This window comes from Eleutherodactylus coqui, chromosome 4 (genome assembly GCF_035609145.1).
Source record: "Eleutherodactylus coqui strain aEleCoq1 chromosome 4, aEleCoq1.hap1, whole genome shotgun sequence".
Classification (NCBI taxonomy): Eukaryota; Metazoa; Chordata; class Amphibia; order Anura; family Eleutherodactylidae; genus Eleutherodactylus; species Eleutherodactylus coqui.
Window position 1 is genome coordinate 89,121,421 of NC_089840.1, and position 26,546 is coordinate 89,147,966.

Consider the following 26,546-nt stretch of genomic DNA (forward strand, 5'->3'; position numbering starts at 1 on the left):
AGGGTACTGCAGTGTATTATTGTCTGAGCAATCTTGAAATTACAGGCTCAAATCCCCTACATACAAAGAGGTGAAGTAAAAAAAAAATGTTCGCACTTTCCCCTTTTTGCTAAAAAGTTAAATGAAAAAGTGAAACACGTTTAGATTCACCTCCTTGGTAATGACCTGTACAATAAAATGGGCGCACTTTTTATCCTGAACAACAAACACGATTTATAAAAAACTAAGAACCAAAATGCTTTTATTGTTCCTTTCGCCTCCCAAAAAACACAATAAAATTGATTTTAAAAAAAATCGTCACCGTGACAGAAAAATTCCCTTCAAAAAGAAAGGTTGGATCACCGAGGGAACCACTAATAATAAATAAAATATAACCTTTATATAATTACAATTAAAAGATATATACTAAGATAGCGTAATCACTCTTTATAAATAGTGTGCCCATGAAAATTCTCGCTGCCGGATCCGACCCGCTCGTCTGCAGGCGGCCATATTTTATTTATTATTAGTGGTTCCCTCGGTGATCCAACCTGATTTTAAAAAAAGTCATATTTACCTCAAAATTGTATCAATAAAAACTAAAGCTTGTCTCCCAAAAACAAGCCCACATACAGCTCTGTCCATGGAAAAATAAAAAGTTCTAAGTCTATGAATGCAACAATGCAAAAAAAATTCCAAAAAAAAGGTTTTTGAACTAAAAAAACAAATAGATTAAAAACACACTTTGTGTTGCCCCCTTGTCGCAGAAATGCAGAATTGTAAAACTGAGAAAATAATGGACTGTGAGTGCAACCCTTGTAATGTAAAGCGCATAAAAGCAAAGGGGTTAACCCACATTCTTCTTTATGAATTACATTATAGCCAGCACAAATAACGTCTTTGGGGGACGCAGACCCTTCTTTAGAAATGGCCGGAAATAAATACTAATAAAACAAATGTAAAGTAGGAAAAACAAGACAGAAAAATAAAATCAATAATTTAAGTGCAATAATTAATTATTAAATAAATTTAAGACATTCTAGCCATTTCAATAATGCTAGATTAAATTCATAAAATATTATCGGCAAAAATAAAATATATATAGAATATAAAATTCGTGTGTGTGCATGTATGTATGTATGTATGATATATATATATATATTTAAAAAAAAAAATATTTCTTGAGGCCCAATGTCCACTTGCACGCACAGATTCCACTGCTCAATCCTGCAGCGGAATCCATCTGTGCCTGCAGGCATGGACAGAAAAATACATTCTCTCACTTGTCCAGATCCAGCGCAGGTCTCCTCCGTGCCGGACGGATCTTTTGTCTTTAGCATAGCGGATGAGTCCAGACTAGAGATGAGCGAACTTAATCGTTTAGGGTGTTTTTGCACTCAAGCACCGCTTTTTCCAAGTTACTGACTACTCGGACGAAAAGATTCGGGGGGCGGCGTGGTGGAGCGGGGGGTAGCAGTGGGGAACTCCCACTCCCCCTCTGCAACCCCCCCCCCCCCCCCCGCTCACTCCTGGCGCCCCTTGAATCTTTTCGCCCAAGTAGTCGGTTACTCGGAAAAAGCGGTGCTTGAGTGCAAAAACACCCTAAACGAGTAAGTTCGCTCATCTCTAGTCAAGACGCCTCGGCGACGTGCCAGACACATGCGCAGTGCAATTTCTTTTTTTTTTAAATTTCCTGCTTTCCCATAGATCCACAGCACGTCCACAGTGACAGCTGTGCTGTGCCGCGGATCGGAGGGGCTCAACTGACTTTGATAGAGGCCGTCCTTACAGGATGTGCAGAAAAATGGAGCATGCTGCTATTTCTTCCTGCTTGTGTAATCCGCACACTGGGGGGAAAAAGAAATTTGCATCCGCGTGCTTTAAATTGTTTTGCGGATGCTAATATATCCCTATGGTTAACTTGATTAGCGGATCTCCCCCGCGGGTTCCACAAATCAAATCCGCCTGTAGACATTGGGCCTTATAGTAATTAAAATATCATAGTGATAAAAAAAAAATAGCAGGTCTGCTGTTGGGTTATTCGTAAACTTCAGTGCCCAGTTAGGGAATAGTTAATATCTATGTCAAGCATAAATACTAGTGTTAAAACCAAATTATTAGCGACATTTCTGTATAATATAACAATAAATATCTTTCCTACTGTACTAGTCATTGCCATTTGTATTACCTGTATAAAATCCCTTCCCTCCACCCACCCAGCCGGTCACTACCTAGTCAGTTGGCTCAATGTGCCCACTATAAATTCCACTGCCACCTCCCTGTGTAGGCCAGAAGGCCAAGTTCCAAAATTCTTGTGTCCTGCTGTTCTGGTCCAATTGTCCACCATTGAAATAAACCGTTCTGCTTAAAACCCAGCTAATCGTTTCCTTCTGTCACACCACATGCCCGGCTAGATAAACCAATCGGTCACTCTATATGCCAACACAATACATTCCCCTATAATGTCACCGTGAATTTAGCCTAATCGATTGTTTTATATTCACAGAACATCCATAAACCTATCCAAGTGCATCTACTATGCCGAACTTTCTTCTTTTTTACATTCGACTTCATTGAACTTTTGGAGTTTATTAAACCGAGATGAAATATTCCGTCAGGTCTTGTGGGTGATAAGAGGTAAAAGCCAGAAAAACAAATACTCATATCACACAGAAGCGGTAAAAACTCTTAGAAGCTATTATTTAGCGCTATTCATAGGTAAATCTGATATGCCTGGATAAAATAAAATCAGGTACTTTAATGTAAGTCAATTGAAATACATTTGAAAACTTTAGTATAGTAAATAAATAATGTCCCCGGGGCGCCATAAAAGAACAGAATTTGACAAAATGCTCTAATCATAAACTGTATCCATAGATTTAAAGATTGCGTGACAATTGACATCCTAGCCAGCCTAATTGATTCTTATCTGCAGTCAAATTGTGTTCCTGTACAAATCGCGGTCACAGCGTGGAGCGAGGTGGCTGTCGCTCATTGCCAGTCCAGATAAGCTGACAGCATGAAAAGTGTAGCTTGTATACTGCGTGACCTCTGCAGAAGGGCATTATAACATACTAATCGCTCTGCATATGGGCATTGAGGCAAATAAATTAAGCTCTTTAACAGAACAGAAATCAGGTAAAACGATTTGAGCTTCTATTGAACTAGTGATTGGTTAGGTCAAAAACATAGGTTTTTAAGATACTTAAGAGGCCACATAATAAGCTGAAGTAATTGTGCTTCTCCGCAAGTATTTTAAGAAATAAAGTAATCGCAGCAGCTTTTTATCTCTCTATTAAATCCAACACCTTTCGTATTATTAATCCAGGACTTGGACACAACTGGAATTTTTTTTTTCTTTTTTTTAAATATGTTCTTTTATCAATATAACACCTGCGTAAATCAGGCTTTAATCCCTTTGTCAGGGTTGTAATTAAAGAGCTTCACTGAAGAGCTATGGTATTATACAATCCTCAAGTGTTCCAGGCTGGACCTGCGTCATATTTGGGCCTAGCTGCTATCGTGGTGGTTGGTCAAAATTGAAAACGTATCTAGTGTAAGAGGAAACTTTATCGGGCAGCCTCAGGATTAAATATTTATTGCTATTAGAGATGAGCAAGCACCCAAATGCTCGGGTTCGCGTTATTCGAGTCGAGCTTTTCATAAAATTCGAGAGCTCTACTCGAGTAACGAACCCCATTGACTACAATGGGAGACTCAAGCATTTTTGTATGTGGGACGCCGGGTGCCAAGCTTTTTTTTTTTTTTTCCCCTCTCCCCCTCTCCCCCTCTCCCCCTCTCCCCCGCCAGCCAAAAAAATTTGCCAATGATGTGCACTGGGGCGGGGTCGAACACGGCTAGATGCTTGTTCGAGTAATGAGCATCATCGTGTACACTAATGCTCGAACGAGCATCAAGCTCGGCAGAATATGTTCACTCAACTCTAATTGCAATATATTTTATATCTTAAAGGGGCTGTCCAGTTGTAAACTATTGTTGGACTTGGCGCAATAGTTTACAGCTATTGATGCTCAGTATCAAGACAAGGAAAAAAAGGGGTATGAAGCTAAATAATTCTTTTATTAAGAAAACGCATAACCTACATATCACAAACAACACAATAGACTAAAATAGTAACATAGTATGTAAGGTCGAAAAAAGACATATGTCCATCCAGTTAAGACTATTACCCCCCAATGTTGATCCAGAGGAAGGCAAAAAAAAAACCTGATTTAGGTAGAAGATAATTTTCACAATTTAGGGGAATAAAACTAAGAATCCAAAGATTGTGCTTCCGTTGGCAACCACAGCTGGGCGGAGTCCCGGCCACAAGTGTTACATGAAAACGCACCTGTAAAGGGGTTTTCTGACTTTACAGAACCAATATCACTTGCCCATGCTTCCTACTAGCACGGAAATGGTGAGTCATATCAGTGATTTGACCTTTGCGCTCAAGCAACATTTCCTACCCTGTTTACCTGAAAATAAGACCTGCCCCAAAAATAAGCTCTACCTTGATTTTTCAGGGAGGCTTGAAATATAAGCCCTACCCCATAAAAGGCCATAGCTGCATTTAAATTTAAAAAAATGATACGTTGGGCTCAGTTCACGTCCCTCCTGCTGCTCTCCAGACCTCTCCAGCAGGCTACCTGCAGTCCTCGGCTACCCACAGAAGATCGCTTCCTGGTTACAGGATTTATAAATCCTGCCTCCAGGAAGCAATGGCTCTGATTGGCTGAGCAGCACTCGAGAACCAATCAGTGCAGCGCTCGAACCAATAAGATGGCGGTTATTGTTTCATCCAGCGCTCCATTGAATGGTTCTCGAGCACTTTTTTTTTTTTTTTTACAATTAGTATTATTGATCTTGCTTTTACTTTTTTTTTTTTTAGTCCCCCTAGAGGACAACAACTTGCGATGCTTTGATCGCTCCTGCAGTGTTATGTAATGCCACAGCATTACATCATACTGCAATCAGGCAGGTAGTCCATCAAGCCACCCCACGGGGACAGCTTGATAGTCATTCTGCCAGGACAGCCCAGTGGGGCTTTTCAGAAGGCCGGCCCCCAGCTGCCATGACACCCACACTGCTCCCTGCAATCTCGCCACGGGGGTCGTATGGGACCCCCGAACGATGTTCGGGGGATTTAAATGCTGCTGCTAGAACTGACAGTGGCGTTTAAAGGGTTAACAGCTTTGATCAGCCAAGCAGCTGATTGCAGCTGTTGCAGCCAGGTGTGGGCTATAATAAACAGACGGCGCCCATGGTGTGTGATGGGAGATCGCTGCGCGATCTCCCTTCATACATACCCTAATGCTGTAGGACATAAATGTATGCCCTGCAAAAGGATCAGGTTAAACACACACCTGACTCCGCAAACAACTCCTGGGGGTTCTTTTACATGCAAATGAGGATGATAAAGTGTTAATGACTATTGAAGTCATTAGCACTTTATGCAAATACATCGCTAAATCTTTCAATCTTTCTGCCCTTTTAAAAGATTATCTTTGTGTGGAAAGAACCTAAAGTCTCCATGTTTGCTCTTTATATAATTTTATTTTTTTCATTGTAGGTTTTTAGTGCTTTTTCACTGCCTTTTTTATTTTAGTAGTTTAAATGCTTTCTTTTTGTTTATTGCGCCCTTTACATCTTTGTTGAGCCATATTGGTTTTCTCCTATTCCTAACCCTTTCATATCTGTAAGGTAAGAACTGCTCACAGTAAGTATTGATTTCTGAGGAACTTTTCCTGTCGTTAAGGCTAAGGACATCTCTACGCGGTATGAACTTTGCATTCTTGAAGTTTAGTATTTTTGTAGCTCCTCGATAAAACAACCCTTTTGAAAGCCATGTGGAAATGTGTTATATTATGGTCACTATTTCTCAGGTGTCCCCTGGCCTGCACCTTTTGTTATTCTGTCAGATCTGTTGCTTAACATTAAGTTCAAAACGGTAATTATCTTTAGTTATTGAGAGAAACCTTTATGAGGTCAGCAGGTTTAAGCTTCCCAGTTTATATCCGGATAGTTAAAGTCCCCCATAATGATTAACTCATTGTGTTTGCCGCTTCATCCAATTTTTGTTTTTCCCTCCATGTATAACTCATAGAGACTCCATGTTCATCTCCCTCACCTATATCTTCCCGTAGTGTGGGCTTTAACAGGATTTTGCATAAAGACAAATGCCCTTTCCGTTTTCTAAGATCCCTTCTGAGCAAACTATAACCCTGTGAGTTAACCGCCCAGTCACCGCTTTCGTCCAACTAAGTCTTCGTTATTCCCACTATGTCATAGTTTTTCTCAGATATTATTACTTGTAGCTCGTCAGCCTTATTGGTCAGACTTCTAGCATTAGTCACCGTACAGTTTAGAAGGTTTTGGGTAATTTTTTTTATAGTGTGTCCCTAATAACTGTTCTGCCAGTTCTAACCCCTCCCACCTCTCCACCCCCATTTCCATTACTTAATCCCAGGTCACTGTCTACACTGTCTTCCCCCCTATCTCTGAGATTGCCCTCCCCCCAGTCCCGAATTTAAACACTCCTCCAACCTAGCCATCTTTTTCCCCAGCACAGCTGCATCCTCCCCATTGAGATGCAGCCCATCCCCACGGTACAACCTGCAGCTGATAGCCAAGTCGGCCCAGTTCTCCAGGAACCCAAACCCCTCCTTCCTACATCAACTCTTGAGCCACTTGTTTACCTCCCTAATCTCCTGCTGCCTTTCTGGTGTGGGATGTGGTACAGGTAGTATTTAAAAAAATACTACTTTAGAGTTCCTCGCTCTAAGCTGATGGCCTAGTTCCCTGAAATAGCTTTTAAGGACCTTTCAACTACCTCAAACTTTGTCATTGGTACCAATGTGCACCATGACCGCTGGGTCCTCACCAGCCTCCCTGGATCTCTACCCCCTCCTGTCATTCAGCTAGCTGCCTACTCATCCTGCTTTCCCAAACTACCATCCAGCCCCACATCCACCCCAGCGAGTGCCTGCTCAGTGAGCAACAAACTCCTTTCCAGGTTGCCAATAGATCTTGCATAACGATCCATGTTCTGGACTTCCAAATCCGCAACACACTCATATTTTATACAGCTGTATGCACCCTCGAACAGCTGTTCAAGGACTACATACATGGCACGAGATGTACACTGGACTGCATTGTCAATCATGGATCACATTCTAAATGGGGATTGTACAGATAGATTAGATAAAAATAATGAAAATGACCATAGATAGTATAAGTGACTTTTCTAAAGTCTCTAATTTCAGGTCACACGATTAAGAAACAGCACACTTTAGAATACAGCACACTCACCATATAGCTCGCACACTCGCTTTTGTTGGCTTTATGTAGCTCTTATCTGTAATACTCCTGTTCCTCCTCTGTTTGGAGTTTTAAAAACAATTTTAATTATATTCACATTATTCATACACGGCCATGTTTACGTCCATCGACAACTCCTTGTTGGCTTTTCTTTTAGTTACCTAGTTGCAAAACACTCTTCCTCTAGATTTTGTTCCCGAACAAGCAATTAGTGTCAGAGCGCTGATTGTGGATTAATGATTGGCTGAAGTTCATATCGGGCCATTTCCTCTAGCAGAGCATTGCTAAGCCTGCATTGTTTCGGAATATTGTTTTGCTCTGCATGCTAAGAACACTTGGTGTATTAATTATATTGACTATGAGCTCATTAGAGTATCAAGCGGCTGCCCAAACAACTAGTATTTGCCTGTCGTAATCACGATAAGTAATATACACTCATAAATTAGAATAATGGTACGCTCCCCTCGAGTGGTAGTTGTTAATAGAGGGAAAAGAGTGAAAGTACCAGGCAGCCCTCTTTGAGCAGTTTCATTGTAGGGTTTATAGCAGTTTAATTATACACTTTTAAATTTATGTTTAAACATATGCAGTTTAAGGGTATGGTCCCATGATGTACAAACATGCTGCGGAAATCCTGTTCACTCGCAGTGACCAATGCCCGTAGGGTTTGGCCAGTAGAAGGGCAGTATTACCAGCAAAATCTTCTGAACACTGGCCCCCACAAATGGGCGAGGTTTCTAACGCATGGGATTTGTGCATCATGTGCCTATAACCTATGTGGACTTCCTTCCTAATTAGTAAGGTCCGTTTCAGGCACACCCATTTCAAGTGGGTACATGTAATCTCCATTGTCAAACACTGACATTAGTATGGATAGTATTTAAGAGCACAGTGACTTAAGTTCCTTGATGACGTGGCCTGGTTTTCTACTTAAAGGAGTCATCCAGGCAGCACCGGCCAGGATACACTGTGGTTGGTGCGGTAGCACTGCTCCGACCCTTGTATAGTGGCCAGTGCTCGTAATTGCAAGTGCAGCTCCCATTGGAATCATTTTCAGTCTCGTTGCATTCAAAGACCCACATTTTTTTTTACCCATTGATGGAGCTTGGTGAGGGTTTGTTTTTTGCAAGACAAGCTGTAGTTTTAATTGATTTGGAGTATGCTAGGCTTTTGTTTACTTTTTTATTTCGATTTTGCACGTCTTAATAAGCTAAAAAAATTGCAAATCTGGCATTGTTTTTTATTCTTTCTTTTAACATTGTTAACCAGGCAGGAATGTGTTTAATTGTATGGGTCATTACAGATTGAATGATACCAATTGTAAATATTTTTTTTTTTTTTAATATTATTATTTTTTTTAAATCTGAAATTAAAGAACTTTTTACAGAAAAAAGATGGTTTTTGTGTAGAGAAAATCTGTCGCTAAAATTTTAACCTATAAACCAATGTTTTCAAAGGGTGATCGATATGATCACTGGGATCAGTATACCGGTCTTTCTCTTCACAGTCCTAAAATCATTATTTTTTGCAGCATGTTTGCTATGTAAATTTGTTAGAACACCATCCAGTGCTTACGCTTGGAGTGACTGGTCCAGGCTCACTCCCCCTTGTTCTGCCCAAATCAGCCCTTTGCCTAATGATTGATGTCTCTAGCTAAAAACAGCTATTGACATTAATCATTAGGCAAGGGGGTAGAGTTTGGGTAGAATGAGTGGGACTGTCAAGGGCTGAAGTGTGTGGCATGTGAAAATCATCTATCTTCTCCTGCATCACTCCATATAGAGTTCCAAATTGCCCCTGAAAGTGATATCCACACAAGTAATGTACATCTGTGCCCAAAGTGAGGTCTATGAAGACAAGTTTGAAGCTGAAGAACCGCATAGAGCCCTGAACTCAACCCAAGAGAATGCCAGAATTGGAACGCCAATTGCGAGCCAGGCCTTGTCCAACATCAGTGCTTGATCTCGCATATGCTTTTTTGGCTGAATGGAAACAAAATACCACAGACACAATCCAAAATCTTGTTGAAAGCCTTCCAAGAAGAATGGAACTTGTTATAGCTGCAAAATTAGGTTCAACTCCATATTACTGCCCATAGTGTTATAATGTTTCCAACCAAGTCATAGCATTTCGATGGCCAGGTGTCCACATGCCTTTGGCCATGTAATGTTTATATGTTAAAGCCATTGAACAGTTTCTTATACTCAATTGCAGAGGGAAGTAATGCAGTTACAAACTATAAGATACCAAAGGTTGTCACCTATTAAAGGTATACATTGGTATACCTTTAATAAGTGACAAAAGGATAATTTATTGTGGAAAAACTGAGCACTTGAAGGGAGGCTCTAGTACCCTGTTTTGCACCGCCTCTAGCTTGGAGACAAGATGTGATACGGATAGGCATGAAGGCTCTACTACCCTGTTTAGCCACCTCTAGCTTGGATACAGGATGTGATACAGGCAGGCATGGAGGTTCTATTACCCTCTTTGGCCACCTCTAGCTTGGATACAAGATGTAATGCACGTGGGCTTTGAGGCTCCAGTACCCCATTTGGCCACCTCTAGTTTGGATGCAAGACGGGATACGTGTGGGCATGGGGGCATACAGTTCCCGTATGATATCCTGCGGCACATTTCTCCACATTTGCTATAACTGAGCCTCGAGATCGTGCAAACTCGTAGACTGCCAAAGTTGGCACCCCCCAGATGGTCTCATATGTGTTCTATTGGTGATAAATCTGGCAACGGCAGGCCATGGAAATGTGGCAATATTGTGGAGGCATTCCTGTGACATCCTTGCTGTGTGCGACCAAGGATTATCCTGCTGGAAAATGCCTCTTGGAAGTTCTGTAATGAGGCAACAAATGTGGCTGCAGGATGTCCTGAACATATCGCTGAGCTGTCATTATTCTTCTTACAACAACTAGGGGTAACCTACTGCCATATGCAATGGCTTCCTAGACCATCGCACCAACAATGAGGGTAGTGTGCAGCTCCATAGCAAAAGCAGGATTGAAGCGTCCCCGCCTAGGTCTCCGGACACAAACATGGCCGTCATCATTGCTAACCTGGATTAGTCGCTAAAGACAACCCAGTTCCATTCCATAGCAGTCCAGTTTAATTGCTTTTGACACTGCTACAAATGGATGCGAAAGTGGTTATCAAAGGCAGTACATGTTATGGGCGCCATGAGACCAATTGTCCATCAGTCAAGTGCCAGGAAATTGTTCTGACAGACACAGGGACCTGTAACGATCGTGCCACTTATCTTTGGATGGCGAACAATGTAACACTTGTAGCTGTTCTTGCTTGCCCCCTCTCAAACCGTGTTAACTGGGCAAAATCTCATTGATTGCGTCACAGAGGTGTCTAGCGGTTAACAAGCTCTATACAAGCAGAAAAAAAGGTCACTACATACAAGGAGCCTTTGATAGCCTTTTTTAAGTCAAGGCTGGAACCACTTTAGGGCCTCCAGTGGCAAGACCCATTAATCTAATCACACCACAACCCTAATCATTTGGATATCTGCCTGAGATGTATCTGCATGCCCAATTTTGCATCAAAATGACAAATCCTTCTAGGCGCTTGTTTTCTGTTTTTTTTACAAAGAGTGTATATATGTAGTACACTCCACAACAACCACACGTGGCCAGCTCCTGTATGATCTTCTGTTGGATGCCTATCCATGGTTCAACCAGTTTTGATAGACTCTTGATACTGTGGTTCAAAACAGCCAACAAATACAGATGTTTAAGATTTACTAGCACCATAGCTTTGGGCACCAATAAGTCACAAAGTCGCTGAAGTCACCATGTTTACCCACGACTACAAAATGCTGTCCTGTACTGTGCAGAGTAGAAGTCAGCACCTTATCTGAGAGCCGATCACACGGTACCGCTTTGCTGATCACAAGATGTCATAGGCCAGCTGTTCCTAATGCAATGATCTTCTCGTGTACTTTGTCTTGCACCAATTTATTCTGTGAAATCCAAAGAATGTCTCCTGACCTCTCGCTCCCCCTGCTATCTGTTGACCTAGAGATATGGTTAACATTATAAACATGCTGAAACACAAAGTACATGGTTGTATATATGTCCACTTAATCCTATGGATGCTTAGGAAATGCTCATTCCACCTAAATGATGTCACATCTCCTGTCATTTTTCGGATATAGCCGTTCTTGATTGCAGCTCTTTGATTCCTGCAGAGCAGATGATCTAGATTGTGGCGAGCCCCGGCTAATATCATGTGCTGTGATGCCCCTTAGATTATACGCAGAGCTTCCTGCTGTGTAATGTTACAAGTATATTTACAGGAGGCAACCAATAAAGTAGTCTTTGCAAGCCAACTTCTTCACATGTTAGTGGCTATGAATAGCGTGAGGTTTCCATAGACCTAGTGTAAAATGTCAGATCAAGCGACAGGAAGCTTTCTGAGGCCGTAAGGCAGCAGGGAGTTTATTATGCTGGTGCTTGGAAAATGCCTAGAATTTAGTTGCTGTTTGCATTTTCAGTTGCGAAAGAAGAAAAAAAAGGTTTATCCTATTTCTATTAGAGAATGCAATATGACTGCAGGACTATACAACACAGGGTTTGTTTGTAGTCTGTTACCATGGAGATGCATAGATCTGCATAGGAGCTGTGGAGATTTGTTTAAATTATCTCTGCAAAAAAAATTAAAGGGGTTTCGTCATCACAACAAAACCCCGACCCCCTGTTCGGCCCGGCTTAAAGTTAAAAAAGAGGGCATACTTGTCTATGGTGGAGCCCCGAGATGCAGCTGAGAGCCGCCGCCGTTATTGGCGACTTCCAGGCAGATGGCCCGGCGGAAGTCAGGTGTCATCTGTGGCCAACCAGAGGCCGAAGCGTCACTGTACATGTTTACTAGGAGCATGTACGGTGACATATGTACAGTCACTGTGGCCTCTGATTGGCTGCAGATGACACCTGGCGAGTATGCCCTCTTTTTTTTTTTTTTTTTTTTTTTTTTAACTTTAGACTGGGCCGAGCAGGTGGACAGGGTTTTATTGTAATGAAAAACTGTTAAGGCCCCGCTTACATCTGCATCTGATTTTGGAACCTAATCGTGCAACATGCTGCATTTTTTTTTTGTCCAATGCAATGCCAGGCAGCTTTAGGCACCAGTCATGTACATCATGTGTCAGCTCTGCCAGTTCCATTATTTTTGTTGTTTGGCTCTGGCGATGGACACTGCTGTGGAAAATTGCTTTTTCCTTGACACTCGCAGAAACAAATTGCAATTTCGACGAGCGGAGGTAAAATCGCAGCATGTTGTATTTTGCTGCAAGCTTGAAGTCAATAGAAGCCATCAAACCCGCAGCCCATCCGCATTTTACACTGCGGATAGGCCGTGGTTACCTGCATCCTCACCTAGTGATGGTGTGGGAAAATCAGATGCGGGCTCCTGCATGCGGAATCTGGATTGCCCGTGTGCAGCCGGCCTTAACAATAGTCTGATACTCCCAATTCTGTAGAGAAAACTTCTGAATATTCATGACATTCTCATCATAGGCAGATAATAAGACAGTGTCTTTATATAAATTTTTGTTCAAAAAGGTTTAACTTTTTTTTTTACATGTATAGCTTACTGGACACTATTTAAATTGACTTTTTTAATTAACTGTTAGCAGGGCTTAATTTTGGAGTAGGGCTTCTATTTCAAGCATCCTCAAAAAGCCTGAAAAATCATTTTGCATCCTCAAAAATTCTGGAAAATCCAGCTATGTCTTATTTTTAGCGTATGTCTTATTTTCAGGGGAACAGGGTAGCACAGAATCCATCAGTCTCAGTAGGTGATGGTCATACCTCACTTCCTCACCCTCCTTGCACAATGACCACTCTATGGGTTATAGAGCGTGCCGAGAACTGTCTTCCATAGACGTCAATGAGGCTCATCCTGGCCATTGCGTGAATGGCCAATGAGGCTGCTGTAAAGCATATCTCTCAATGCTGTGAACTACAGCTCGGGCAAGATGGCAGCACCCTTAGATATGTACAGATCTTAAAATAAAAAACATCTACTGTCAGAAAATGACTAATTAGAAGCATGGAAAATGTTTCCCCATGTGGTTAGTAGAAAAACACAGCTGATACATTGCCTTTAAGACAATAGTAGTTTAGTGACACAAATGGGTAATTGGGCATGACTGTGCAGAATTTACCCTTTTGCAGTTTTGATTTGCTCCGGTTTGCATGTAGCATGGTTCCCAGGGGGTAACTACAATGGGTGGAGAGGATCCAATCGCACCCTAGCGCTAGAGTCTTAGGGGCCCATAAGGTCTATCCTTCCCATGAAGGAGACCAGTACTATAAAGAAGCACAATAATTGAAGGGCCCTGTTAAAGATTTTGTATTGGGGCCCAGCAGTTTCGGGTTAGGACTCTGGTGGTTCGTTAACCCTTTAATGACCAAGAGTCATTGATCGACTTACGTCCAGGTCACATTCTGCAGTTCTGGTGTCCTGGCTTCCAAAAAAAAAAAATAACTTTTTGATTTTTCAAGTGACCCCCTACATGAGGATCTGTTTTTTGTGGGACGAGTTGTATGTTTCAATGCTACCATTTACAGTAGCACATAATGTATTGTAAGATTTTAAAAAATTTCTATAAGTGGTTTGAAGGTAGAAAAAACTTAAAATCAATTTTTTTAGTTTTTCCTGTATTTATGGTGCAGTAAAAGTGACACGTGTGTTTTATTGTATTAATACATAAAAAGAAAACTTAAAAAAATTTTTTTAATAAAGATTGCTTTCTGTCGCCATCCGTTGAAAGGGCTTTGTGAGGGATTGTTTCTTGCATGGCGATCTGTAGTTTTTATGATTTTTGAGGTTGTAGTTTTTGAGGAACATATGACATTCGGAGTTTTTATTCAAATTTTTTTTTTTTTTTTAAAGATGGTATAACCCAAAAAAGCACAATTCTGCCATTGCATATTTTTTTAATGAAATTAATTGTACGGGGATAATAGTGTGATACATCTTTAAAAAAAGTGTGTGTGATATATATATATATATATATATATATATGTGTGTATGTATATATATATATATAAAATAAATATTTTACATAGGCCTTTGCAGGTGCAGCAATACAAATTTTAAGATAGGTATATGCAATTAGGACCTACATAACGTTATGCGTGCTAAGGTATGGGCCCAACTACCTAAAACAGAATGTACATGTTAGTCTTATATACTGTAGTACCCTTATATTAGACAGTACAGGATGGGTCATGGAAAAGTAGTCTGACACCACACCATTAGTCCGAAAGAGGTCTAAAACAAAATCTGGCTCTGTTGCCCATAGCAACCAATCACAGCGCAGGTTTCATTTTAACTCTGCAGTCTAAGAGATGAAAGCTGCACTGTGATTGGTTGTTATGGGCCACGAAGGCAGATTTTCTTGTGGACATCTCCCATATGTGTGTGGTGTCGGGATATGTTTCTGTGGCCCTCCCATTTCTCTGATAGAGTGGAACGCATCACTTTTCTTTTTCATGGCGGGGATCAAGCTGAGGTTTAGCAGTTCATTTATAAATTGCCCAAGAAGAGTGTTCTGCTTCATAAACCTGTTGGACATTACATTGTAGTTCTCTGAAAGCTAAACATTTGATGAAACCTTTGGAAAAGGTTTGTAGTCACATATAAGAATAACCTTTTCCGGCGTAGTATTTGGACAAAATGGGCAGAAAATAGAAGAGAACTCATTGATTAGAGAGCCTTATGAAATGATTGTAACGGTGCTTTTCAGCTGCCGTTAATTAACTACACATTGTACATAGCAATTTCTGTGGGGTGAGGTAGGTAAAAGTCTGTCCTTACAATTCAATGAACAGAATTGTAAAAGCTTTTAAGAAATTGCAGGTCTTAAGGATCTGTGCTGCAGCGGCGCTGCATTTACTGTTGTAGAGCATCCTTTACTGTTCGGTGGTATTGCTAATACGGTAGATGAGAAATGCTACTTATGGGCCACGTAGGAAGGTGCGAACACCCTGATTCTAAAGGACATTTCCACTATGAATGTTTGCTACGAATATTAGTGTTAAGAAAGCTCTGAATGTCATGCCAGTATGCGGAGATTCGTCTTCGATAGCGATGGACTGGTATGTGCAGGGCTAGTTTATTGGTTAGGAATCCGTTTTCTTGTCCAGACCGTTATTGACGGTATCGGTTTACCGTAAACCAAAAGAGACAATTACAAAATCGAAGAGTTGTCCAACAAAACGAACTTATTGCCTATCCACAGAATAGGTATCTGAATGATTGGGGTTTGACTGCTATGACCCTAAATAACTCGGTGATCAGGTACACTGTTTAGGCTCAGTTAACCATTTCCATTTCTATGTTCCATTTGAGGAGCAGAGAAGCGGATTAAAAACTGAATTAAATATATCAGTTTTATTCTCCATTGATTTCACTGGGTAAACAAGCCCTTAAAGGAGATGTCCCGAGGCAGCAAGTGGGTCTATACACTTCTGTATGGCCATAATAATGCACTTTGTAATGTACATTGTGCATTAATTATGAGCCATACAGAAGTTATAAAAAGTTTTATACTTACCTGCTCCGTTGCTGGCGTCCTCGTCTCCATGGTGCCGACTAATTTTCGCCCTCCGATGGCCAAATTAGCCGCGCTTGCGCAGTCCGGGTCTTCTCCTCTTCTCTATGGGGCTCCGTGTAGCTCCGCCCCGTCACGTGCCGATTCCAGCCAATCAGGAGGCTGGAATCGGCAATGGACCGCACAGAAGCCCTGCGGTCCATGAAGACAGAGGATCCCGGCGGCCATCTTCAGCAGGTGAGTATGAAGACGCCGGACCGCCGGGATTCAGGTAAGCGCTGTGCGGGTGGTTTTTTTAACCCCTGCATCGGGGTTGTCTCGCGCCGAACGGGGGGGGGGGTTTAAAAAAAAAAAAACCCGTTTCGGCGCGGGACATCTCCTTTAATTAAGGTGCCTTCAAATCTGCGTCTGGGGTTCCATTTTCTTGTTACAGGGAGCGGGAAATGGCAATCCCCTGGCCTGAATGCGTCCATCTTACGACAGAACTGAATGGACCCCATTGACTATAATGGGGTCCATTCAATATCCACTCAGCTGCCTAGCTTTTTACCGGTAAAAAAAACTCTGTATGCAGCATATTTTCTTCCGTTTTTTTGTGTTGGATCTGCAATGGAACATCCAAACAGAGGTTCTAGCGCAAATGTGAAACCGGCCTTAGTCATTTTCTTTCTCTTGTATCCTTCGGCAATAGCCTCCTGCTGAAGGGCCCAACAATAGTCTGCGACTGTCTTCGCTTTCCATTTACCACTGTAACATTTTTCCATATGGACAATATCTTGATTGAACCTCTCTCCGTGTTCATCTGAGACCGATCCCATGTCGGGTGGAAAGAAATCCAAATGCGTGTGGCTAAAATGAATTTTGAGAGACATTGTGCAGTCTGTCTGGTATGAAGATAGCAGCTCTTAGGGAAATGCCCATGGCCGGATTTCCGCTGCGTGAAATCCGCAGCGTTTCACCAGAGCTATTAGGTTCTATTGAACCTAATAGCTCAATGTACAGGCTGCGGAATTCGGCAGCGTGAAATTACCCGCGGCATGTCCTATTTGCCACCGGCATACGTGCGGATGTCTTCCATTGTAGTCAAGGGAAGCCACTCGTCACGCTATACTTCCGCTGTAGCACAGCTGAAGTATAGCGTGAATACGCCCCCCCACCGGCCGCGTCACGTGACGCCGCCGGCTCGTCATGCACTGTGCTGTGCATGCGCTCCAGCAGTGTCATGCGGGAGCTACACAGTGGATCCGGAGGCGAGTATGGGGTCTTTGGGGGGGGGGGGGGGGGGGGCGCCGTGACGGACTCAGCTGCGATATTCCGCTTGCGGAGCCCATCACAGCCGTGTGCATGAGGCCTTACGTTATTTCTGGTGATCATAAAGTTGTACTTTTATTTTTTTTACTTTGGTTGGCACAGTCTTAACATTCAATACACCAAATTAAAAGTTAGAACTTCCAATATCTTACAGAAAAAAGGAAAAATTACATTGAGATGTGTTATAGTCCATAACATTGTTTTTACCTAAATATATGGACATTACACTTAAAAACTTTTAAAAATATGATTACAGATAGGACAAATGCTTGTATGGAAGGGGATCATGGGTAGATCCCGCTCAATACAACATCGGGTGCCGTCTGTTTCTTACAGCTGACACCTGGCCACAACAGCTCTGACAAGCCGCGACGCTCATCGCTGCTATTAATGCTTTAACCCTTTCCAATCCACTGTCTGATGTCTTAAGACATTATGATTTAAGGCTGTACAGCTCCGATGTTGGAAGACGTCCGTCGGGGTTCTCTTACTGTATATTGCCAGCCTGTCTGCTGTTAGAGCCTATCCAGTGTGTCACCTCATGCAGTACTTGCTTTATCCAGCATATAGCGCTGTTGTATAACTGCAGAAAAAGAGTAAGCCCCCTAGGAAAACCAGGATGCAAATTGGATTGGAAAGGGTTAAATGCCTCTGTCAGACTTGAGAAGATCGCGGGATGCAGTGCAGTTGCCAATCCAGCCGGGGACCTTTTTGAAAGGCCTCAGGGCTGCCTATGCAGAGTGCCTATCAAGGCGTGCTTATAGCATGGCTTAGAAGCCTGTCCAATCTCTGTACAGTATGATGTAATGCTATAGCATTGCATCATACTGCAGGACAGGCTTGTTCGTATCTAGCAAAGTTTGTAACTTGAACGTTCGCAAGTAGGGGAGTATCTGTATATGATAAGAACCACTTTAATATGCTCTTGAAAGTTTTCTCATAATATATTAAGAGGAAAGCCCACAAATTAATTTTATCTTGCGTGGAAGCAGCGATTTCTGTATGTTTTATTTTTTATATTATTGAAAAATATTATTGCTCAAAAGCTGTGGGTGCTTTGGGACTTTGGAGCTCAGAATGTTATTCAGCAGCTCAAAATGCATAAGGAAATTACATTTTTGTTGACGAGAGCATTTCGATGCGTAATAACTGAAATCCAACATCAGATCATGCTAATTAAGGCTGCTTTTACATCTGCAGTAGGGATTCTGCTTTCCTGCTCTGAGGAATAGGAAAGGGGAACCCCGGCAGCTGAACAGTTTTTTGCCTGTGGATAGAACCAAACCGAGCAGGGCGGACTCCATTGACTATAATGGGGTCCGTCCGCTTTTCGTCCGATTTTGAGACAGAAGAAAAAGCACTGCATGCAGCGCTTCTTCCAGTAGATGCAGTCACATCTGTGACTGAACCGTGGCCGGAGGTTCCGACGTAGATGTGAAACAACCCTGAGTCCTACAAATTTCAGGGTCTTTTCTCAGTTCTTTTCATTATGTTTATTTATGACCTTGTTGTAGTTGGTCAGCTTGTCATGATGGCACTAAACTCTGAATGATTATTATCTATATGATATATTCCAAAAAGACTTCCAGAAGCATACTCTGCCTTTAAAAGGGTTGTTATATTAGAAAAAAAGTGTCTGTTTTGTTTTCCCAGCTGTAATGCCCGACACAACCCATGGCCTGCCTGCTATTCACTCCATTTTATCTCACTGAAGTGAATGGGGCTAAGCTGTAATGTCATCGAATGGTACAGTTGGAAGGGACCACCAGGGTCGTCGGGTCCAACCCCCTGCTCAATGCAGGATTTACTATATCATCCCAGACAGGTATTTGTCCAGCCTTTGTTTGAAGACTTCCATTGAAGGAGAACTCACCACCTCCTGTGGTCACCTGTTCCTTGATCACCCTCACTGTCAGAAAGTTTTTTCTAATATCTAATTTGTGTCTCCTCCCTTTCAGTTTCATACCATTGCTTCTAGTCTTTTTTTGTGCAGATGAGAATAGGGCTGATCCCTCTGCACTGTGATAGCCCTTCAGATATTTGTAGGCAGCTATTGTCTCCTCAGCCTTTTTTTTTTGCAAGCTAAACATTCCCAGATCCTCTAACCGTTCCTCATAGGACATGATTTGCAGACTGCTTACCATTCTAGTAGCTTTTCTCTGAACTTGCTCCAGTTTGACTATGTCTTTTTTTAAACTAGGTTGCCCAGAACTGGACACAGTATTCCAGATGAGGTCTGACTAAGAAAGAGTAGAGGGGGAGAATGACTTCACGTGATCTAGACTCTATGCTTCTCTTAATACATCCCAGAATTGTTTGCCTTTTTTGCTGCTGCATCACATTGTTGACTCATGTTCAGTCTGTGATCTATTAGTATACCCAAGTCTTTTTCCCATGTGCTGCTGCTTAGCCCAATTCCTCCCGTTCTGTATGTGCTTTTTTTCATTTTTCTTGCCCAGATGTAGGACTTTGCATTTCTCCTTCTTAAATACTATTCTGTTACTCGCCACCCACTGTTCAAACTTGTCTTGATCTTTTTGAATCCTCGCTCTCTTTCCTAGTGTTAGCCATCCCTCCTAACTTTGTGTCATCAGCAAATTTGATCTGTTTCCAACAATTCCCTCCTCCAGATCATTTATAAAAATGTTGAACAACACTGGGCCTAGGACAGAGCCTTGTGGTACCCCACTTGATATATTCTTCCACTTGGATGTGCAGCCATTTATGACCATTCTTTGAGTACAAGCACTGGGCCAGTTATGAATCCACCTAAAATTTGCCTTCTCAATCCTATATCAGGCAGAACGGGGGAGCAGTGGAAATCTGTCATGTTGTAAACTCAATCCAATTTGCAGGCAGCAGCTAATAGAATGGGAGCAGCCGAGTAGCTTGAGAAGTAATTCTTTTGGAAAAAAATTCAGCTTAAGGGTGACTACCCACTAAAGTTTTTTTTTCACAGCGAAATTGGCAGCGTTTTTTTTTCTGCAGGGGTCTATGGGACTTGTAATGTTAAAATCGCGATTGCATAAAATCCCGATTTTTGCACGATCGCGATTTTAACATTACATGTTGCATAGACCCCTGCAGAAAAAAACGCTGCGAATTTCGCTGTGAAAAAAAACTGTAGTGGGTAGTCACCCTAACTTGTAATTACATTTTTTTTTTAAATCCCTGCTTTTTCTGCACTTATCAGTGACTGACAGTCTTCCCTGTATAAGTGTACGTACAGGGCTAGCTATCAATCACTGATTAGGACTGCCCACTGGACTCCTAAATATAGAAAGAACAAGGATTTGAAGGGGTAGTTAAGTTGTAAACTGTTGATGGCTTATCCTCAGGAATGGTCATCAATAGTAGATCAGTGGGTTGAGCCAGCAGGAACCCCCGCCGATCTGCTCTTCTCTGGGCTGATATGCTTGTGCACTGAGCTGATTCCTCCGGAAGTAGACAGCTTCATTCTCACTGCAGTGGTCAGGCTTGATATTGCAGACCAGTGTCCCATTGAAATAAATGGGAACTTTGCATGTAATACCTAGTCCGACCAGTGCTGTTTTCCGTAGGAATCCGCTCAGTGCACAAGGACATCAGCCCAGAGAACAGCTGATTGGCACAGATCCTTATTGAAGGACTCCCGCCAATCTACTATTGATGACTTATCCCGGGGACGACAACCCCTTTAAGTGGATAAAATACAAGTTAGGCCAATGCGATGGTGCAACAAAATGCATGTATGTGAAGCCCGTGCTTTCCAATGGGTTCCTTCACATTAGTGATATTTTGTAGGCTGCTACATTGCGAGAGCAAAAAAATAGTGGCATGCTTGATACAGCCTTGATTTGCGATGTTTTGTAGCCCATGTTTCCCTAGGGAGCCTTCCTTTGTGTTGCATCGCATTGCACAAACTCGCGTTTTTTGAGCAGTGCGATGCAACTTTTTAGAATAGGGAGACCTACTGTTTATCCCTATTATAAACCCAAGCTGCATTAAAAAACCTAATACATTACCTAACAGGCGCTGTCCACTCCGCCGCACTTTTCCCCAGCAGTTATGCATTGAATAGCTGTGATTGGTTCACAGAGTACTGCAGTGATTAGCTGAGCCTCGGAGCCATAGCTTCCTGGAGGGGGGTTTTGTGAACCCCCTGACCAGGAATGGATGGCTGAAGACAACAAACAAGTGCCGCAGAACTGCCAGAGGAGAAGTGCGACGGAGTGGGCAGCACCTGCTAGTTAATGTATTGTATCGTATTGTTTTGGGGTTTTTTTAAATGTGGCTAGGGCTTAGTTTTGGAGTAGGGCTTATATTTCAAGCCTCCACCGAAAATCTCAGGCAAAGGAGCGCTAAAAAATCGTGATATCGCCTTGAGAAAATGCAGCAAAATTGTACAAAACACAGCTGTTATATCGCTGTCGCCCCTGTTAAAGAGCCTTTATGCTGAAGAATTTCCCCCTAAAACCATTTATCAGTCTTCTCCGCTCCTGTTGCTTTATTATGACATGTTCCTATTAATAGGCAGCAAATAAAAGTAAAATAAACTGCAATACAGAAGTAATTGCAGTATCTTGTACAAGTGATCAAGCAATCACAACTTCAAGTCCCCCCCTGGAGCTAAGCAAAAGGGTAAAATTCATTTTCATAAAATTTGAAATCCAAAGAAATTTAAAAAATATGTTTTCCATTGTTTTCATAAAAATCAAAGATAGTAACATAGTATATAAGGCAGAAAAAAAGACATTATGTCTATCCAGTTCAGCCTATTAACCCCCAATGTTGAACCAGAGAAAGACTAAAAAAAAAACAATGCGGTAGAAGCCAATTTTTCCTATTTTTAAGAGGCAAAAATTCCTTTCTGATTTCCAATCTGGCATTCTATTTAAAAATAAATGGTATTGCTGAAATCGTACTAATCACGGAATAAAGTAAACATGTCATCTTTACCGCATAATGAACAACATAAAAAAAAACTCCATAAGTAATGGCAGTGTTCTCTTTTAATTCTACTTAATGTATTGAAAAACTTTTTAAAGTTTTTCAATTATTGTACATTAAATTGTGCCAATTAAATAATACAACACTTCCTGCAAAAATAATCCCTCATACAGCTATGTCTCTAGATAAATACATAAATTATGGCTCTTGGAAGGCAGTATGAAAAAGCAAAGCCAAAAAAATAAAAAATAAATGCTTTTAAAGCTTTTTTTTTTTTTATTTAAAGAAACTATAGGAGCAAAAGACTAGGCAGCAGACATAAATAATATACTAGTTCAGAACATTACTCAAAGCCTCCATTTCTGATTTTGGATAACTGTAAACTTCATGTTTCAAGAATTTAATGTCTGAAAGTGGTAGCGCTCAATGATCATATTTTTTACATTCAACTAAAATCTTTTAAATCTTTTCTCCCTTTATGAGAATTCTATAAAAGAAGCCCCCATAACAACAACAATAATAGAAAGCACCCTCAGCTACCCCTCTTCAATGTATATTACATTAGTCAGTAAGTATCGGGAGCTTGTTGTGAAAGAAACCCTTGATTATCGAAAGAAAAGAAGTGGATTTTGCCAGCCTAGTGGAAATCCAGCCAGAAAAAGGCTTGTTTAGTAAATAAGACTGAGTGGTTTCATTCAAAAGACCACTATAATGTCAAGGTAATTGGTCTGGTGTAGGAAGCAATGGGTATTTAATAATGTAAATTCAGTGTGGGTTAGTCAAAGTGTTTATATTCAGGACCAAGCAGCTATTAAAAGAGGACTCATTGTGTAAGTCCGTTTACATTTGTAGGGTAAATTATGGTTATTTTCTTTATTAATGGGCTGTGTATTTTTGTGTGTTTTTCTTTGAAATCAATTTTGTTCAAATTTCTGACTGGTCATTTACACTTAATGTACGGAAAATTGTGTTTCCCCTTCACATTATTATTCTGGGAGTGATTTAGACATATCTTCAGAATATGCCCCTTTTTCATGCTGGAAACTTGCACTTTGTTATACTTTTATATTGCAGCTGCAGTCCTAAAGCTTATTTTGCATTATATGCAGTTGTATGAGCTGCATCTATGACTCAATGGTTAAAAGCAATCGGTAGCGCTACTGAAAGTTGCAGTATCACCGGGTCCGCCTTGGTACTCCGATTCATTCTGGTCTTGATTACTGTAACTAGTTTCTAAATGACTTTCAATTTTCCAAACTCTCTGCTCTCTATTTTATGCATCAGCCAGGCTCATCTTTCTGTCCAGCTGCTATATTGTTGACTTTGCCAGTTAGTCCACTGCGGCCCATTCAATTTATGATGCAATTTAAACATCTCCCTTTCACCCACAAATCTCTCCACGGTGCTGCACCACCCAGAACTCCCTCATCTCTATCTACTGCTCTAACCAGACTCTACATTCTCCAAACTATCTGAAGATACCGACAGACTTCCCAGTGCCTATCAACAGTTCATGTAGTGGGTGCCATGAAACCAAATGTCTTTCAGTCAGGCACCTGAAATGGTTCCGACAGAGACGGGGGCCTGTATTGATGGTGCCACCTATCTATGGATGGGGGACAATGAAACAATTGGAACTGCTTGTGCTAGTCAGACCATCAGACAATCCTCTCTACTAGTGGTCTGTGGAAAGTATTCTGGGCCCAGTAACCTTGTGTGCGTGCTGTCCTACATCCACTGGTCACAACACCTACTAACAGTCTGTCAAAACAGCCCAGTTGATGGGCAATTCGTCGATAAGACCATCCAGCTTATTACATTCCAATAATGTCATATAGGCCTTCATAGCTGTCAACGAGCTCTACACAAGCTTTAAAAGAGGTCCTCTACATACAAGTAGCTTCTGAGAACCTTTTTATAGGCCTAGGGTGGAACCACTTAGAGCCTCAGGTGGAAAGATCGTTCATCTAATCACATCACAACTCTAATCATTTGTATATCTGACTGAGATATAACTGCATGTAGAGTTTTGCAGTAAAACAACAACTCTTAGGTGCTTGATATTTTTTGACAAAGCTTGTATAGCTATATGCCCTTTTTGGGAACTTCTCATCTATGAGCCAAAATGTAGAGTCACAGTGTAAGATTGGTTGTTCTTCTGGCAGTCAAGTGGACCTGTGGTCAGTCCCTGCTTCCCACAGTGTTCTCAGCTGATTATCATGTTAACAGAATTTTACCATCATCTGAATATACCACAAATATTTACCAAATGCATGATGTCTTTGATTCCGTTGCAGGGCGCAACAATGCCTGTGAGAAAACATCTTACCTTTTTTTACGGAAGGAACTACCCGTACGGCTTGCAAACACACTTAAAGAAGTTAACTTGCTGCCTGAAAACTTGCTCCAAAGGCCATCTGTAAAGTTAGTACGGACCTGGTAAGTTACCCCTCATTCTTGTTAAAATAGGTTTAAGGAGTTTATCAGAAATTGCTCTGATCCTTCTTACAGGTTCTCAATGTGTAATTTTTAGGTGCTCTAACCCCTGAGACACCAATCATCAACCGAAAGAGGGAGTGAGTGGAGCATTGTGGTTCCTTCACTGTAGTAACCAGCACAATACCATCCATGTGCGGCTCAAAATCAGAATCAATACTCTCTAATTGGCACCACAAAATATGAGGAAAAGAGGGTGCGAAAAAGGATGTGAACATAACCATCACACAACAATAAGTCACATCCCAAAAAATTATTGCACACCCAAAATAAAATGAACAACCTTTTTTAGAAAGTGAGCATACACTCATTAAAAACACTTAAAAAAGTCAGACACAGCGTTTATGTTCCAGTAAGGCAATCCGTCATAGGCAACGTGCAAGGATAAACCTAAACCTCCTAACGAGTAGCATAGTAGAACAACCAAAGTGCATGTAGAGTCCAATTGAATAGAACAAGAAAGTATAACAAAGTGCAAGTGCATAAGATAACCAAAATTGGAAAGTCCTAAGTGGAATAGAATGATAAGGTATTGGAAAGTAGCAAAGTCCTAAATACCATGCATGCTCCAGAAAGTCAATGTAGAAAAATCCAGGCTAAAATATCCACAAAATATATGCCTGTATTAGCCACCCCAATTCCCATGCATATCACCATGCTACATGCGGCTTCCTCATGGGTACGCACTTTGTTATACTTTCTTGTCCTATTCCATTGGACTGCATATGTGCTTTGGTTGTTATACTTTGCTGCTCTTGTTAGGAGATTTATGTTTATCCTTGTAAGATGCCTGTGATTACAGTTTGCCGTACTGCAGCATAAATGTTTCCGCTGCTTTGTCCTCCATTTCTGTGTAGGAGAAGCCTTTCTCTGCTGCAAACTGCTCCCCTTCACAGTGCCTGTTTCCCGACGGACCCAATGCTCCATCAGGGTTGTGACATTAGGTTATGCCATATAGTAATGTATACCCAAGGCACGGAGACCCTGACAGTGCATTGGGTCCACCAGGGAACGGGCACTGTAAAGGGGAGAGGCCGTCTGCAGCACAGAACGGCTTCTCCTTACACAGCGTCAGGGAACATAGCAGCGGAGACAGCAGACTAATGAATACAGTGCTGTGCCACCAATCGTGGGGGCACAGACCTAGTATGTTTTAAAAATCACTATAATATAAAGCAGACTTTAAAAAATGAACTGTTATATGGAAACAGCTGTGGCTGCACTAGAGAGAACAGTGCAGGCACAGCTGGAGCTCCGTATTCAGCTGTGCTTTTTAACTACGGTAGCTGAAGACAGATTTTTCAGCACCGTTTTCACCTAGCTGCATAGTATTTGCCAATTTGGAATTTTCCTTTTAGATCATCTCTACTGTCCTCTATCAGACTCTTGTTCAAGAGGGTACCTGAGTGCTGAAGCTCATCAATAAGTGAAGAAACGTTCCTCATTAAGTTAGCTCTGACTGAACTAATTTGTTGAGTTTAAAGTATTCTCCTGTTCTGTACCTTTAACCCTTCAAGAGGGTATAGACTTTACTGGTCACATAACCTCTTTGCAGTAGAAAGCCTGGTCAGGTCCAGAAATCACTAGCAGAAGGCACGGTCAGGAGGTCAGGCGAGTTGCTACGTGAAAAGTCAGGTCAAAGCAGAGTCAGACAAATCAGGTCATAAGGGGGAAATAATGAGGAAACCCTCAGGAAACTCTCCACTATGGAATTACTAATGATATCCCTTTAAGGGCGCCTCTAAACAGTGTCTTCATCCTGCAGTGGAAGTCTTGGACAGCACGAAGCAGAGTACCAGGCATCGCCTCGCTGATGGGGCATGGCACCTCTGGGCTGGCTGGCTTGCCGCTTGCTTGGCTAGATGGAGTGCCATGGCAGCTCGTGTCGACCTGCAATGGCTGTAGCATCAACTCTGTGTTCTTGTCTGACAGCTAC

The 26,546-nt window shown here is 41.6% G+C and overlaps 1 protein-coding gene across 1 annotated transcript in view; it reads left to right on the forward strand.

The window, feature by feature from the left end:
- Positions 1 to 26,546, forward strand: part of PDK3 (pyruvate dehydrogenase kinase 3) — an 88,989-nt gene that overhangs the window by 32,106 nt on the left and 30,337 nt on the right. Inside the window, exon 2 of the mRNA XM_066599854.1 lies at positions 24,412 to 24,553. Coding sequence (XP_066455951.1) covers positions 24,412 to 24,553 — 142 coding nt within the window. The remainder of the gene's footprint in view (positions 1 to 24,411; positions 24,554 to 26,546) is intronic.